The 16885-nt window shown below is 30.8% G+C and overlaps 1 protein-coding gene across 2 annotated transcripts; it reads left to right on the top strand.

The window, feature by feature from the left end:
• The first annotated feature begins 6 nt into the window (after nt 1–6).
• On the top strand, nt 7–5993 carry LOC147391138 (autophagy-related protein 8f-like). Of its 2 annotated transcripts, XM_086459320.1 has the most exons (6): nt 15–174; nt 897–945; nt 1070–1125; nt 4898–4950; nt 5385–5503; nt 5632–5993. In XM_086459320.1, exons 2-6 carry the CDS (start codon nt 909–911, stop codon nt 5733–5735), a joined length of 369 nt encoding a protein of 122 aa, XP_086315446.1. In that variant the 5' UTR covers nt 15–174; nt 897–908; the 3' UTR covers nt 5736–5993. The 2 variants fall into 2 exon arrangements, with proteins under 2 accessions (XP_086315447.1, XP_086315446.1); XM_086459321.1 differs by lacking the exon at nt 4898–4950 and having other exon boundaries at nt 7–174.
• The last annotated feature ends 10892 nt before the right edge of the window (nt 5994–16885 follow it).

The following is a 16885-nucleotide window of genomic DNA, read 5'->3' on the forward strand; positions in this document are numbered from 1 at the left end:
TGGATTAGGAAGGACTGAGGACTCAGGAGGAGACTTTATATACGGAGAATAAATGACCGATTCGCGAAAGGTCACGAAGCTATTAATAGTGACACAAAAGCATATAGACTATAGAGGCGCCTTCAATTTAGGTCTATCTTCAATCATCTCACGCGCTTCAACTATCGGAACAAGGTTTGAATTTCTGTTTTTTTCTTCTCCAAATTTAAATTAAATTTCTTATTGTTTAACTTTGGTTCATAATTGTCGATAGGTTTATCGACCAATCGGAGAGTTTTAATTTGAAGGTGTTATTCATGGATTTTGTATATATATTTTTCATGTTTTTGTTTTTGAATTATTTTCTTATTTGATTAAGTTCTGATGATTTTCTGTTCTTGAAATTTTTTCCATTCAATCGATTTTTTTTTTTTTTTTCCTTTTTTCCTTCTTGGTGTGCTTTCTGATGTTGAGAAAGCTGGTTTGTTTGATTTAGAAACTGTTCTTTGAATATGTGGATTTGTGATAGAGAAAGATAGGGGACTGTGGAGTAGACTTCTCAAGTTTTTTTTATTTTTGATTAATAAATTGGACTCGAACCTACGACCTCAAAATTGCAATTGCAATATGTCAACCACTGAGCTATGCTATGGGTTGAATCTCACGGGTGATCAGGAGCTTTCAGTCAATTTGATAAACTGAATTCCTCAAGAATTATATGAGTTTGTAGAAATTTTGGTTGTATTTAAAACATACAATCTGATCAGTGATCTTTCTCTTCTTATTCAATTATGAAGATTTGTGCTTGTTTGAATATATAGACTTAGGGGCACAGTTAAGAAGATTTATATAGTTGGTCATGTTCTCAATCAATGGAACATGTGTAATTTGCCCCTAAAGATTTTTATTTTTTTCAGCATTTTGGTGAAATGGTGAAAAGTTGCTTCAAGCAAGAGCATGACATTGGTATGTAGTGGTGTTCTTTTCTTGGGTCGAGTGCGGGAGACCTATCTTTTAGCTTTTTTTATTTTTTTTCAGGAAAATGATGTTTTTCTTGATTGTTTAAGTCTATGGTGTGTATTTTATTCAGAGACAAGGTGTGCTGAGGCTGCTAGAATTAGGGAGAAATACACTGACAGGATTCCGGTGAGAAATCTTAATCCTTTTAGCCCCAATTCTTTTGTTCTATCTGTCATTGTTTCGTAATTGTCCTGTTCCTTTTTGTTTTCGTTTTCATTGGGCTTTCTGTTAACAAGGTTTAGAAATTGAGTACTTTATTCGCACTTGAGCTGGTTGCAGTATCTTTAGTTATTATTTTTTATTTTTTATTGCTTTTCGATTTCACAACCTGAGTCATAAACTTGGTTAAGTCTAGTTGGTGAGTTTTCATAGGTGTTTTTAGGGTTTAATGATCATGTTAGATTAGAACATGTGGATGGAGTGAGAGGGGAAACCAGAGTAATCCTTTTTCTTAAGAAGAGGTACTAAAAAAGAGAAGTTAAACATGAGGAAATGAAGTACGACTGTTCACTCACTCGACATAAGAACCCATTCTTCTCCTCTCTTCCAAGATTCAAGAACATTTCTATTAGAAAATCCATCACTGAGTAAAATCTCTGCCCTTCGGATTTTTATCAATTGAATGCTTCCTCAATTTAGCTGGATATGGTCCCCCCCCCCCCCCCTCAAGCTGCCAATTACTTGGTCTTTTCTATAGTAGTCCATGGCCTCAAGGTCCCCATATAGAGCATTCTTTACCGATTTGGCTAATTTTGAAACTTCAATATTTTTGTTTTTTTGATTTTGGGAACATTGGAACTAATTCCAAATAAACCTTTTAAGATCTTATATTTAAATAATAGATATTTTATAGTTCAAAACCACACCTAGAAAGCTCAGAAAATTGAAAATTTTATTTGATAAACTAGATTGACAAAAGAGTCTTTAGAAATTGGAATCACTAAGATTGGTGTTCTCTAGGATTGGTTGCACTGTTCGACCTCATATCTCTGCTTAATGACATCTATCCCTCTGAAATTTTAGGGGCTAATGGTAGATTCCTTTGTGATTCCATAGAATCCAGACTTGAGTCAAAGCTCATCTAGACCAGGGAGAACCACTTCCTATAGGACTGTTGAAACACAAACATAAACTGGCTTTCTACCTTTCATGGTTCTACATGCGTGGTGCGTGTGTGTGTGCAAGGAGTAAATCAATTAAACTATTTTGAAAACATCTTGTTATTGTTCCCTTCATCAGAAAGTGATTAGTCCGATGAGAGAAAGCGGGAGGAAACATCATACACGAGCCACTTCTTTGTTCCATGCCTTCTCAAGTGACATGTATGCAAAATGTATGTAAAAACAATAGGTTATGGGTTCTAATGTCCTAAAGATGCCTCTTTTGTAGTTTTTTGCTTCTTGATGCAGGACAGTGAGGGAAGAAAAGAAATTTGGGGAATTAGGAAATTTGGTTGGGGAATTTTGGGTAAGTTTAAGAATTTGAAATTGGGTTAGGATAGGGTAACTGACTTCATGAAAGAAACTAATTCTTTATTCATCAAAATTCTTGATTTTAAAAAATAAATCTAAGAATCCTAATCAAAGTAAAACACCAAATAAATAACCTAATTTTGCAACTTTCTCTCTCCTAATTTTCAAACCTTAATAAATTTAAATAAAAGACAAATTAAAGTTACTAAACTGCCCCTGCATATTATACTAAAACCAGGGCCAATAAAATATGAAAATAAGCCTAAAAAACATAAAACTAAAGTCCTAAAACAACTCAAAACTAAAAAAAAACTCATCTAAAATAATCCCGAACGATAAATCTTAGGCCCAATTAACTGAAAATCTAAATAATTACAAAATTTTCGTCGGAATCCTTCACCGTTGACTTGATTTTTATTCCGCATTACTTCCCCTCACTATTGTTTCTCTTTTTCTGTCTTATTGTCTTCTCTAGTTGTGTACATGCTAACATACTTTAAACTGGTTATAGAGAAAGTTTATCTTCATTTTAGTAGATGACAAGTTTATCTTGGGTTGTATGATAAGTTTGAGTTATGCTGCATGTCAAGTATCGAGAAGATCTATAATGAAATGATATGTTCTCATATAAAAGCTCTCTCTTAAATTAATGTTTCTCCACAATCAGGTAAATGTAGACCCAAAGTACAAAGAATGGTATACCCAGTGAGTGTAGTTAGAGTGTTGCCCAGCTGTCGAACCCTAATGATATAAAGAGGGTCAGAGTAGGCACTAGAATACAAGTAGCAGCTTAGGTGCTGAGGTGCTAGGTGTGTTTTAAGCATTTTTGTAGGATAAATATACTTATGAATGTTTTTTTTAATATTTTTTTTCTTTGATATTCCTATTTCTTATATGTCTGTTCGTATACCATGTTAGATGTGTATGACCATGCACACATCTTATAATTTGAGTCCTTTCTGATTTTCTGCATCTATCCTTTTCTAATCTCAAAGTGGACTTCTAGATCTACCACTTTGGCAAATTTTGTGAAACCAATGTGATTTGGCCGATCAAATAGGTTTATAATTTTGATACTTTTAGGGTTCTTCCCCTTCCAAACCTCTTAGAAATAGATAATCTTTTTCCAATGTAAAATTGAGACAAGTAATCACTTAAGCTCTTGTTGTCTAGGAGTCTTATAGTCCTTTTTACTGCACTTGTTATACTTGAATCTATTGAGTGACGAGATTTTTTTAAGGTAATATCTTGCATTTCAAGAATGCTCACTTCTTGAAATAGGATTGTATCAAGAAGTTTGCTTCGGTCCTAAACACTTATCTACTAAAAGGAAACATGTGAAATTTCATACTTCCATAAATTATTGTTGGTCACGTCATCATCTTTGTTAGCTTTAATGAATGGCAAATAGATGTTGAAAGAAGAAACTCATTGTGTGTTATGTCATTATGGTGTCTCCCAACACTTGAAAATTTGCAGTTGCCAGCTAGCTTACCTATCTAAAAAGAACACTTGAAAATATTTTGGGTGGATTTTATACCAACTCTTACCATTGCTACACAGTCAAGAACCATTTGTATTCATTTTTCATGATTTAATTCAACTTCTTGGAATCTAAATTTTGTTAGGTTCATGACTTATCATCTCACAATGATCTTTGTTGATAGTGTTGTGGAAGTAGTTGCTAACTTATCCCAATGTAGTCTACCGATCAGGAAGGGAAAAGTGAATGGCCTTTACAAGTGTTTTTCACCTATGATTCAAATCCAGCTTGAATTATACCTTTAAAAAAGCTTGCATGCATTATGGAAGCAATGCATTTCGAACCAACTCGTGGAGGTATTCTTATGTGGTTTTCATATTTTTTTTGTAATGTTTCTTTGTGCCAACTGAGGATGTCGAAGTGATTATGTGGCAATATTATTATTTTCTTGATAGTGAAGTGGTTATGCATGCGACTTTGGAATTAATTTGCTGTTTGGGTTTGACTGATTTCTTGTTTCTTTGACTTCTTTACATGTTTTGGAATTGTTCGGTTGCAAAGAGAAGTTCATTCTACCATGTTGGGAAGTTTAGCCATTACAATAGTTGGCTCAAGTCATTTTACCTTTCTTTTTCCGCATCATTTCCCCAACATTGGATTCATTTGTTGCAGTTGAGGCTCACTTTTTATTCTATAACAAGTTGTTCTTGCTACATATTTTGATTTATACCTATCAATGACTGTATTAGATAAAAAGAAGCTTCCTTGTTACATTGGTATCAAAGACCACCTCACTCATTTTATTTTCTTTTCTTGATCACCAAGACCTTGCTTTGTTCTGTGATTCATCTGTGTGACAATAAAAGCATTTAAGCAACTTTTCAGCTCTTCTGTGGTTCCATACCGACTTATATTAATGTTTTCTTTGCTTTTACGATTTAAGGTGATCGTGGAGAAAGCAGAGAGAAGTGATATTCCAAACATTGATAAAAAAAAGTAAGGAATTAACAGCCTTGCGTCCCCTGGTCCCTTCCATTCTAGAATAGTTTGGACTATTTGTTTAATTTCCAGAAAATGACAATCCACCATCCCTTCCCTTCCCCACCTGGAAATAAGGAAAAGGGGAAGAACCTTTTCTTCAATTTTCACAAAGAGAGATTCTCTCTCTTTTGCCACACCAACTTTTGCTAACGCCACCCCAATTAGTATGTAAATCACCAAAGAATTGCACAGATCTTGGGGCGGCGTTAGCAAAAGCTGGTGCAGCAATAGAAGTTCTCTTCAGTCTTCACAAATCATATACTTGTAAATTATTATTATTATATTTTTCCGTTCCTCATTGTATAAGTTGTGTCTTGCTAGCAGGCAATCAGCTTCATCCTTGAAAAAGCCTTGAAATTATGTTCATGACTGATATAAGAAAGTTACAGGTACTTGGTCCCAGCTGACTTGACGGTGGGGCAATTCGTCTATGTAATTCGGAAGAGAATCAAATTGAATGCAGAAAAAGCAATCTTCATATTTGTAGACAATGTCCTCCCTCCCACAGGTACTTCTCTTGGAAATCCCTTGGTCATTTTTCTTGACAGCTTCAAGTGCTAGAGATTGTTCTTGTTCTTCTATAAGTTGAAGTCGTTCTTTTAAATCACAAAGTTGTTGTCGTCTTTGTTGTTGTAGGGACGATAATGTCTACTATATACGATGAGAAGAAGGATGAAGACGGATTTCTCTATGTTACTTACAGTGGGGAAAACACATTTGGGTTTCAGGTTCCGTCATAAATTTAAGTCTACCACAGTTTCCATCATCATTGTGGTTTGTTACTGTGTTCACCGTCATTCTTGTGTATTAAGTGAATTTCATTCTCATGCACTAATATATATATATATATATATATATATATATATATATATATTAAAGAACTCGGCCAGTGGTAAGTTGTACAGTCATTCTGTATATAGCTCCACATCATCAAGATAACCATAATGTCATAATCTCTGCTTCTCATGCCTTAAATAATTGTTTGCCTGTTTTCTCTTCGTTGGTGGTGCTCTCTTTCCATTTGAAATTTGGAAATTACTTGGTTAAAAATGGTGATTTAGACATACTCATTCACGTTTTGGTAAATATTTTAGATACTTTGTTTTCATAACGATGGCATGCCTCCCTTGATCTCAGTCTTCTCTAATAAACCAATGAAAAATGACCTAAATGCCATCATCTCCAATCTATAACCAAAACCCCTTATTTTTTTCTTCCCAAAACTGATCTTCAACTGCTACCTTGTATCGCAATGGAGGTAAGTGTTGCATATCCAATTAATATTATTAATTTTTATTTTATGGGTGGTTTGCAAAGTGTCAAACCAACTGAGCTACATGTCTAAGCTCCGTATCGAATTAGTATTTGATAGCTGTTGATTTTCTCAGACAATATTTTGTTACTATTTTCAGTTAGCTAGTTAGTAAGATATTATAATTTAGCAAAACAAGAAAAGAAAAAAAAAAGTTTCAACAAGAAATTATCATATTTTGATAGAAATGATATTATTTTGTTGCAAGTAAGCATTATAGTTTAGGCGAGCTAAATCCTATCTAATAATTCCCTCAAGAGAATTGATTCACATTGTTAGGGAAGATGCAAGCAGTCGCCCCAATGTTTGGTTGTAATCTTTTTAATTCTGGTCTGGGGTCTGGGGTATAGCCTGAGTGCGGGGCATAGGGACTAATCTGGTGCGCGCAAGCTGGCCCGGATACCATTCGTTATCAAAAAAAATAAATGTTATTTGTAGCATCATATGCTAAAACTTGTAAAGCTTTTGCAAAATCAAATTTAAGTTAGGGGTAGAAAATAAAAGATGAAAAAGGATTTGAGGTCATTGGGAGTCATTTTTGTTTCTTTTCCTTTGCAAATATTGGTAAGGGAAGTGGATGAGATCGTTGGAGATCTCTAAATAATCGAATTAAGATTTTGTAGTTATGAATGCTACAGGTGGTCTGATGAGAGGAATAAAAGTGATTATAACACAAGAGCACCACTAAGTGTTCCAATGGGTGGAATGACTCTTGAATGGATTTTCAACATTCTTGGTAAGGCTGTTGATAATTTAGGTCATGTAGATATATACTAATGAAATACTGCATTTAGAACCCCATTTACTTCGTAATTTAGACAGAAATGGGGATACCTGAATCATACGATCTAATTTTTTTTTTTTTTTTTAAAAAAAACAAAAACTATTAGCAGACACTTTAAATTTAATATTCTATTCTTCACATTCGAGTGCATTAAGTAAAAAAATTTAATTTTAATCGATGAAGGTCCGATATCAAATTTCTCAATTAAAATTCTGATTTCATTTTCTCATCCTAATCGATAAGTGTCAATTCATATAATGGAAATTGTCATTTATATGAAAAATCTTGTCATTTTACATGGCATAAATTATCATTTTATGTGAAAAATCTCAGCATTTTATAAAAATTCATCATTTTATGTAAAAAACAATTTTTTTTTCCCATTCTTCTTTTTTCGCACCTCCTTTTGTTGTTGTGAGAATCCTTACTCTAACGTCAAAGAAAAGTGGACATAATTTTTTTTTTCTTTTAGTCTATCAACCCCCTTTATATAAACTCCTCCAAAACTTCATTCCATTCTCCTATTTATTTTCCTTTTCAAATTTGTGGGATATCTGGGATATTTTTGAAAATTTTGAATTAGAAGTAGACTCCATATTAATAATGTTAGCCTTAATTTTGAGACCAAATTAATAGTTTATTGAAACGGGTATCTAAAAAATCGGATTGTGTTAAATTTATCAAAGATTTAAAAATAATATGTAATGACTTAAATGCCCTCTTTAACACTCTATTCAAACACTAAGAACGTAGAAGATGTGATTTTATTAGAGTAAAAGAAGAAAATCATGAAGGTTGAACATAGCAGGAAGATAATTGCTTTTTGAAAGAAAAATAAGACTGAAGATGTGGGTATTTAAGTCATTTTTGAATAGTCTTTAAAGAAGATCAAGTCAAATGCATATCTTGAAAATCATATTTCTGAATTCGAATAGTTATTTTGAATATTTCCCAAGAAACCAGGTAGAGATGCATCGTATCATAACAAACAAACTGATTTTTTTCTAAAAATTCTAATAATATGCTTTTATATGGAAATTCTATTATTACCAACGATTACTTACAACACACCAATCATTTTGAAATTCAGCTTATGTCGTTATAATTATACATATGGATTTAAGTGTCATAAATAAAACTTGGTGTGTTAATAGAAGATAAGTGAAGAGTTATGGAATTTTAAAATTTGTGAGATGTATGAGATTTTATTTTACAGAGAATCTAACAAATATTTTCAGAGATACTCCCTTATTAACAAAAAAAAAAAAAAAAGTGAGGTTAGTTGGATTAAAAATTCCTTATTCATCTCCTTTCGACCAATGAAGGTTATTATAGATTTTCTCTTCCCAATTTAGTCCTTCAACTTTAAAATTAATTCATACATACCTCTAACATGCGTTCTTGGCTAAAAGACTCTCGATCTATGTTGTAGAAATTTTATTTACTAATGTTTCATATTTGATTTGATTCGAGTGAAATTTATTTGATCTTGAGTTATGTGGTTGACACACTTGATTAGATGGGTTTAAAAAAAATTACACGATCGGTCAAATATTTTTTATTGATATATTTTTCTTTAAGATTAGTTTGAATTTTTGATTAAAAAACAATTGCCATATTATGACTGAGGGATAATGAATTATACAATCTAATTTTTTTTTATAAAAAAAATTACTAGCAACCACTTTTAATTTAATATTCCATTCTTCACATTTTGGTGCATTAACTAAAAATTTTAATTTTAATCAATGAAGGTTCGATATCCAATTTCTCAATTAAAATCTCGATTTCATTTTCTTATCCTTATCAATAAGTGTCAATCCATAATAAGAATTGTCATTTTATGTGAATCTCGTCATTTTACGTGGCAGAAATTATTATTTTATATGAGAAATCTCATCATTTTTTAAAAATTCATCATTTCATGTAAAAAAAGAAAATTCATTTTTTTCCTTCATTTCTTTTTTTTCTTCTTTTTTTGCACTACCTTTTATTGTTGTGAGAATTGTTGCTATATCGTCAAAGAAAAGTGGAGAGAATTTTTTTTTCTTTTAGTCTATCAACCACCTTATATAGACTCCCTCAAGATCTCATTCTATTCTCCTACTTATTTTTCTTTCCAAATTTGTGTGATAACTGTGATATGTTCGAAAATTTTGAATCAGAAGCAGACTCCATATCAACAACATAAGCCATAATGTCGTGACCCAATTAACAGTTTTATTGAAACAGGTATCTAAAAAGTCAGAGTGTGTTAAATATATTAAAATTTTAAATAAATATGTAATGACTTAAATGCCCTCTCATTAACATTCTATTCAAACATTAAGAACGTACAAGATATGACTTTATTAAAGTAAAAATAGAAAATCATGAAGATTGATTATAGCATGAAGATGATTGTTTTCTGGAAAAAAAAAAAAAAAGAAAAAAAGATTGAAGATGTGGGCATTCAAGTCATTTATGAGTAGTCTTTAAAGAAAATCAGGTTAAATGCATGATTTGAAAATAATATTTCAAAATTCGAATATTTATCTTAAATATCTCCCGAGAAAATCAGGTATAGATACATTGTGTCTTACCAAACAAACTGATATTTTCTAAGGGTCCTGATAATATGCTTTTATATGGAAATTCTATTGGCACACAAACAGTTACTTACAACACACCAATCCTTTTGAAATTCAGCTTATGTCGGTATAATTATACATATAAATTGAAGTGTCATAAGTAAAAGTTGACGTGTTAGTAGAACAAAAGTGAAGAGTTATGGAATTTTAAAATTTGTAAGATATGTGGGATTTCATTCTATGGAGAATCTAACATATAATTTCGGAGATGGTCCCTTACTAACAAAAGAAAAGTGAGGTTAGTTGGATTAAAAATTTCTTATTCATCCCCTTTCCTAGGATGAAGACTATTATATCTTTTATCTTTCCAATTTAGTCCTCCAACTTTAAAATTAATTCATACATACCCGTCACATGCGTTCATGGCCAAAAGACCCTCGATCCGTGTTGTTGACATTTTATTTACTAATGTTTCATATTTGATTTGATTCGAATGAAATTTATTTGAACTTGAGTTTTATGGTTTAGGCACTTGCCTCGATTAGTTTAAAATTTTTTTTACACGATTGGTCAAAATTTTATTATTGAATGATTTTCCTTTATGATTAATTTGAATTTTGGATGAAAAACGATTGCGATTTTATAATTTGGGGATAGTGAATCATACAATCTAATTATTAAAAAAAAAAAAAAAAACTATTGATAGCTACTTTTAATTTTATATTCTATTTTTCACATTCGGGTGCATTAAGTACAAATTTTAATTGTAATCGATAAAGTTCCAATATCCAATTATTCAATTAAAATTTCGATTTCCTTATCTCATCCTAATCATTAAGTGTCAATCCATATAATATAAATTGTCATTTTATGTGAAAAATATTGTCATTTTACATGGTAGAAATTATTATTTTATGTAAAAAATCTCATCATTTTATAGAAATACCTCATTTCACGTAAAAAATAAATCATTTTTTCATTCTTTTTTTGCATCACCTTTTACTAGCTTGAGAATCCTTGTTGTAACATCAAAGAAAAATTGAGAGAATTTTTTTTCTTTTGGTCTATCAACCCCCTTATGTAGACTCTCTTAAGATCTTATTCAATTCTCCCACTTATTTTCCTTTCCAAATTTATATAATATTTGGGATATGTTCGAAAATTTTCAATTAGAAACAGATTCCATATTAACAACATAAGCCTTAATTTTGTGACCTAATTAATAGTTTTATTGAAACAGGTATCTAAAAAGTCAGGGTGTGTTAAATTTATCAAAGATTTAAATAAATATGTAATGACTTAAATGCCCTCTCCTTAATGCTCTATTCAAACATTAAGAACGTACACGATGTGATTTTATTAAAGTTAAAGTAGAAAATTATGAAGGTTGAACATAACATGAAGATGATTGCTTTCTGAAAGAAAAATAAGACTGAAGATGTGGGCATTTAAGTCATTTTTGAGTAGTTTTTAAAGAAGATCGGGTCAAATGTATGTATTGAAAATCATATTTCAAAATTCGAATATTTATCTTGAATATCTCACGAGAAAATCAGGTAAAGGTAAATTGTATCTTAACAAACAAATTTATTTTTTCTACGAGTCTTAAAAATACGCTTTTATATGAAAATTTTATTGGCATACAAATGGTTACTTACAACACACCAATCTTTTTGAAATTCAGCTTATGTCGGTATAATTATACATATAGATTGGAGTGTAATAAGTAAAACTTGGTGTGTTAAATATAATATAAGTTTAGAGTTATTAAATTTTAAAATTTGTAGGATATGTAGAATTTCTTTATACTCAGAATCTTATATATATATTTACGGAGATGGTCTCCTTACTAACAAAAGAAAAGAGAGGTTAGTTGGATTAAAAATTCATTATTCATCTCCTTTCCAACGATGAAGGCCATTATACATTTTCTCTTCTCAATTTAGCCCTCCAACTTTAAAGTTAATTCACATATACCCCTCACATGCTTTCATAGTCAAAAGACCCTCGATCCATGTTGTTGACATTTTATTTATTAATGTTTCATATTTGATTTGATTCAAGTGAAATTTAGTTGATCTTGAGTTATGTGGTTAAGGTACTTGGCTCGCTGGGTTTAAAAAAAATTTACACAATTGGTCAAATTTATTTTATTTATTGATTTTTCTTTAAGATTAATTTGAATTTTGAATGAAAAACGATAATGATTTTTATGCCTTGGAGATGATGAATCATACGATTTAATTTAAAAAAAAAATAATAATAATCATTGGCAAACACTTCTAATGTAAAATTCCAATTTCATTATCTCATCCTTATCAATAAGTGTCAATCCATATAATAAAAATCGTCATTTTATGTGAAAAATCCCATCATTTTACATGCCAGAAATTATCATTTTATGTGAAAAATCTCATCATTTTATAAAAATTTATCAGTTCCTGTAAAAAAAATTCATTTTTTCCTTCTTTTTTTATTTTCTTCTTTTCTCGCACCTCCTTTTGCTGTCGTGAGAAATCTTACTGTAACGTCAGAAAAAAGTACAGATAATTTTTTTTCTTTTGGTCTATCAACCTCTTATATAAACTTTCCAAGATCTCATTCCATTCTCCTACTTATTTTCTTTTCCAAATTTGTGTGATATCTGGGATATGTTTGAAAATTTTGAATTAGAAACAAATTCCATATCAACAAAGTAAACCTTAATTTCGAGACAAAATTAATAGTTTTATTGAAACGGGTATCTAAAAATTCAAGGTGTATTAAATTTATTTAAATTTAAACAAATATATAATGACTTAAATGCCCTCCTTAACGCTCTATTCAAAGATTAAGAGCGTTCAAGATGTGATTTTATTAATGTAAAAAGGAAAAATCATGAAGGTTGACCATACTATGAAGATGATTATGTTTTTTAAAGAAAAATAAGACTGAAGATGTGGGCATTTAAATCATTTTTGAACAGTCTTTAAAGAATACTGGGTCAAATGCATATCTTGAAAATCATATTTCAAAATTCGAATATTTATTTTGAATATCTCTCAAGAAAATTAGGTAGAGATACATCGTGTCATAACAAACAAACTGATTTTTTTGAAGAGTCCTGAAAATACACTTTTATATAAAAATTATATTGGCATACCAATGGTTACTTACAACACACCAATCCTTTTGAATTCAGCTTATGTCAGTATAATTATACATATAAATTGGAGTGTCATAAGTAATAGTTGGTGTGTTAATAAAAGATAAATGAAGAGTTATGAAATTTTAAAATTTGTCGGATGTCAGATTTTATTTTACGGAGAACTAACAAATATTTTCGGAGATACTCTCTTTACTAAAGAAAAGAAGTGAGGTTAGTTGGATTAATAGTTCCTTATTCATCTCTTTTCAACTGATGAAGGCCATTATACCTATTCTCTTCCCAATTTAGCTCTCTAACTTTAAAGTTAATTCATACATATCCCTTGTATTGACCTTAAAATTTTAATGCACATCTCGAAGAAAGAATTATAAATTTTGACTTTGATTTAAAAGTATGGATCTTTAATTTCAAATATTTGAGATAAACTAACTTCACCTATAGATTTAAAAAGGATCGAAAAACATATTTTAACCTATGAGCATGTTTTAATTAGGACTTGAATGAAAATTTTTTTGAATCCTCAAGTTTCGTGTCAACTTTTACCTAATAGATAAAAAGTTAATTTAGAGACATTATTTACGCAAGAGGATTTCATCACTAGATTCGTGTCGAAAAATCACTCAAAATAGAATATAAGAATGTCTGAATCAACATTCGAGAAGAATAATTTCTGAAATGATGTTTACATTCTCACTTAATTATAAATATTAGAAACCTAAAGAAAAATTTGATTTTTCTTATTCTTCTCTCCAAACAAAACTCAGTCCATTTTTCCTCTATCTTTGCAACTTAGATCTATACCAAAATAAAATGATTCGAACTTTGTCGCAAGAAAGAAAGTTGTGTACGTCGTTAAAGACTACGCTTGGACACAAAGATTTTTTATTTTCATTGGAAGAAAAAAATCTTTGATTAGCCCGATGCGATTCTAAACTTCGTTCAATCGTCGAAAATTATTTGAGGTAGGATGCCTACCCTTCTACCCTCTAATTATACGAAAATTTTCTAGAAAAATGCATTGATTCTTAACAGTTGCATTGTTCTTCCAATTATTGATCATTTCGTTAAATTTACGTGTGTTTGAATGGATTGAATCGTGTTTTCAAAATTTCTTTCGATAGATTTTATTTCTTTGGATGTGATTTAAGTCTATTATAAATTATTTAATGTATTAGAACCAAATCGATAATCTTTGCATCTATTTTGGATCGTTGGTGGAAGAAAATAAAGAAAACGAAAAAGAAAAATTGAGTTTTTCGTTTGCTAGGACGATGCAGTCAGTTTTTGAAAATTTTTTGTTCAAAAACTGAAATTTGACTTCAGTCTTACTCCCCCCACAATAAATATGTATGTTTTCAACCTTTATTTCATTAAAAACATTAAAGTAAATGTCATTTTTAAAATTTTCTTTTCATTTACTTTAAATTCTTTAATAAAATTAAGGTTTTACCCTCCATTTGGAAACTTTGGAAATGATTTTAAGATTTAAATCTCATCGTATCAAAATTTGATTTTTGATTTCAAGAACTAAATATAAATTTTAGCATTTTTCCCAATTTTCAAAATCCGATATATCACGCCCCAAAATTCCAATACGAATCCCTATGATTCAACAATCAGAATCTCAAGGTGTGAGGTGAACAAATACGCAACCTGATAAAATAATCGTAGACAATAATGCTATGAAAAGAAACACATGCAACGGAACCTATTTTAAATAATCTCAAATCAGAGTAGTGGAAGCTAAATAGTCATAATTTAAGTACATCAAACCCAAAATCCATAAACAATTACCCGATAAGAATCTCCCAAAATATAATGTCTCAACATATACATCAAGTTCTACTGTTACAAATTACAATGCACCCGCTAAACCACTAAATTAATCCTCAAGTTGGTAGAGGCTGCAGATCCATGACATAGCCCTCTATAAGAACTTCCTTGAATGACTTCTCATAGGCAGGCTCTACAAAAACTGAACAATCTAAAAGGGAAGGATAAGGTGAGTAATAAGGGAATGTTACTCAGCAAGATGAACGTCATTCTAATAACGAGTCATACATGCATGAGTAATCGAACTGAATAGTTAAATAATGCAGATTTTCATAATGTATCATATGATAAATGTTTAAACATACTCAGTAAATAATTGTAAATAGTTTCAATCTATCATTTCTGTCAGTTAAAGTAACATATAAATTTGCAAGTGGAAAGCATCTATCATGTCACAAAATAAACAAAATACATAATAAAAATACGGTGCTGTAATTGATAAGAGAGTAGAAGAACACACCGATACAACGGCCTTGGTATGGCAATCGATATTCCAAACTTAACCTTTGATGTGGAATTCCATCGTTAGAATCTGATTGTGTGGCTGATCGGCATACCATAGTTTTGGGACTATTTATCCAACTCAAACTGGCTGTTGGCCAAGAACTCAGAGAGTTCACTTTACAGTGAGGCCTACTATTTGATGATTGCAAACTAATAGTGATTACTAACTAGCCCAAGAGACATCTTGCGTCAAAGCCTATGAAGATGCAATACATGTGAATCCCGTCTACCTCTACACTATACATAGACCGTCTTTACACAGAATGTTCTCCAAGAAAGAAGTAGGAGAAATTTTTAGATCTCATAATATGCTCTAAGGTATCCCATACTATCAAAGAGCATATGACATCTAGTGTTAATCCTAGATTAACCCGTCACTTCCAGATATACAACAACGAATCACTCTTTGTAGGTTTTCTCACGACTCTTTTCTGGTAAACAAATTATTTTGTTTTGTATATAATATATCGTTTTCTTTTATCAAAAATACAAATAAGGTTTGGTAGTGTTCTCCAGTGAATCTATTTGTCATTCCCATCCATCAATCATATCCATCTATCTATCTATCATGTCTTACGTGGCATGACCTTCACGTAGAATTAGAGGCACTGTCCCATCAATCAGTCAAGAATATACGTTATCTCTATCCATACATCAATTAATTGATCAATTAATCGTCTAACTTCCTACATATCTATCAAAGTATCTTAGTTTTTAAACTTGTTTGAAAATCATAAAATCTCAACCAATTCCATTTGATGATTTTGTTTGAGTAGAAAAGTCCAGAAAACGTGATAAAATCATAAGACGGAAAAGCTAGAAAAACTGTCAAAATTTCGTTAAGTGTTGGAAAAAATGATTTTTCAAAGTTGTCAAAATTGAAAATGAGTTTTTGCACATAAAAGCCCTCGACAACATGAGAAATGCCATATACTTTTTATTGCTTAATTCAAAGTAATACTAATGATATTACATTTTCAAAATTTGATGAAAAAGGAAAAACTTGAAGATTTGATTGGAGGCGATTTTAAACACCGTTCAACCGTCGAATATAGTCTGAGGTAAGATGCCTTCCCTTCTGCCTTCTAGTTATGCGATGATTTATAGAAAATCCATACTATATTCGATAGATCGATCGTTTCATTAAAATTATACATATTTGAATAATTTGAATTATGTTTGCGTGCTTATTTATAACTGATTTTAGTTCTTTTAATGTATTTTAATCATTCTATGAATAGTATAATGGTTGGAACGGGTTTCGATGACTTTTGACGAAAAATCAACGTTTCAATTTTTTTTTGATTTTTGACCTTTATACTTGCTGACGGCGTCGCCGTCAACCATGCATGTCTTCATCGTAAGCCACCGTCAGACCCCCAAAATTTTAGAATTTGAAATTTTCCTTCAGCTTTGTCTCGCACTCAGCTTATACATTGTTTTCAGCCCTTCGTTTCATTAAAAACATTTAAGTATTTCATTTTCTTTAAGTTCTTTAATGAAATTAAGGTTTTACCCCCTCCTTTGGAACATTGGGAATGGTTTTAAAATCACAATCTCATCGTATCAAAATGTAATTTTTGGTTTCAAGAACAGAACATAAAATTCGACGTCGATGAAAATTGATTTTTTTGCGTCCACGCGTAGCCCTCGATGACGTGCACAACTTTCCTTTTTGCGACAAAACTCGGATCGTTCTATTTTAACATAGATCTGAGTTGCAAATTTGAGAAAAAATG

This window comes from Akebia trifoliata, chromosome 11 (assembly GCF_017979445.1).
Source record: "Akebia trifoliata isolate Shusen 1 chromosome 11, ASM1797944v1, whole genome shotgun sequence".
In the NCBI taxonomy this organism is placed as follows: domain Eukaryota; kingdom Viridiplantae; phylum Streptophyta; class Magnoliopsida; order Ranunculales; family Lardizabalaceae; genus Akebia; species Akebia trifoliata.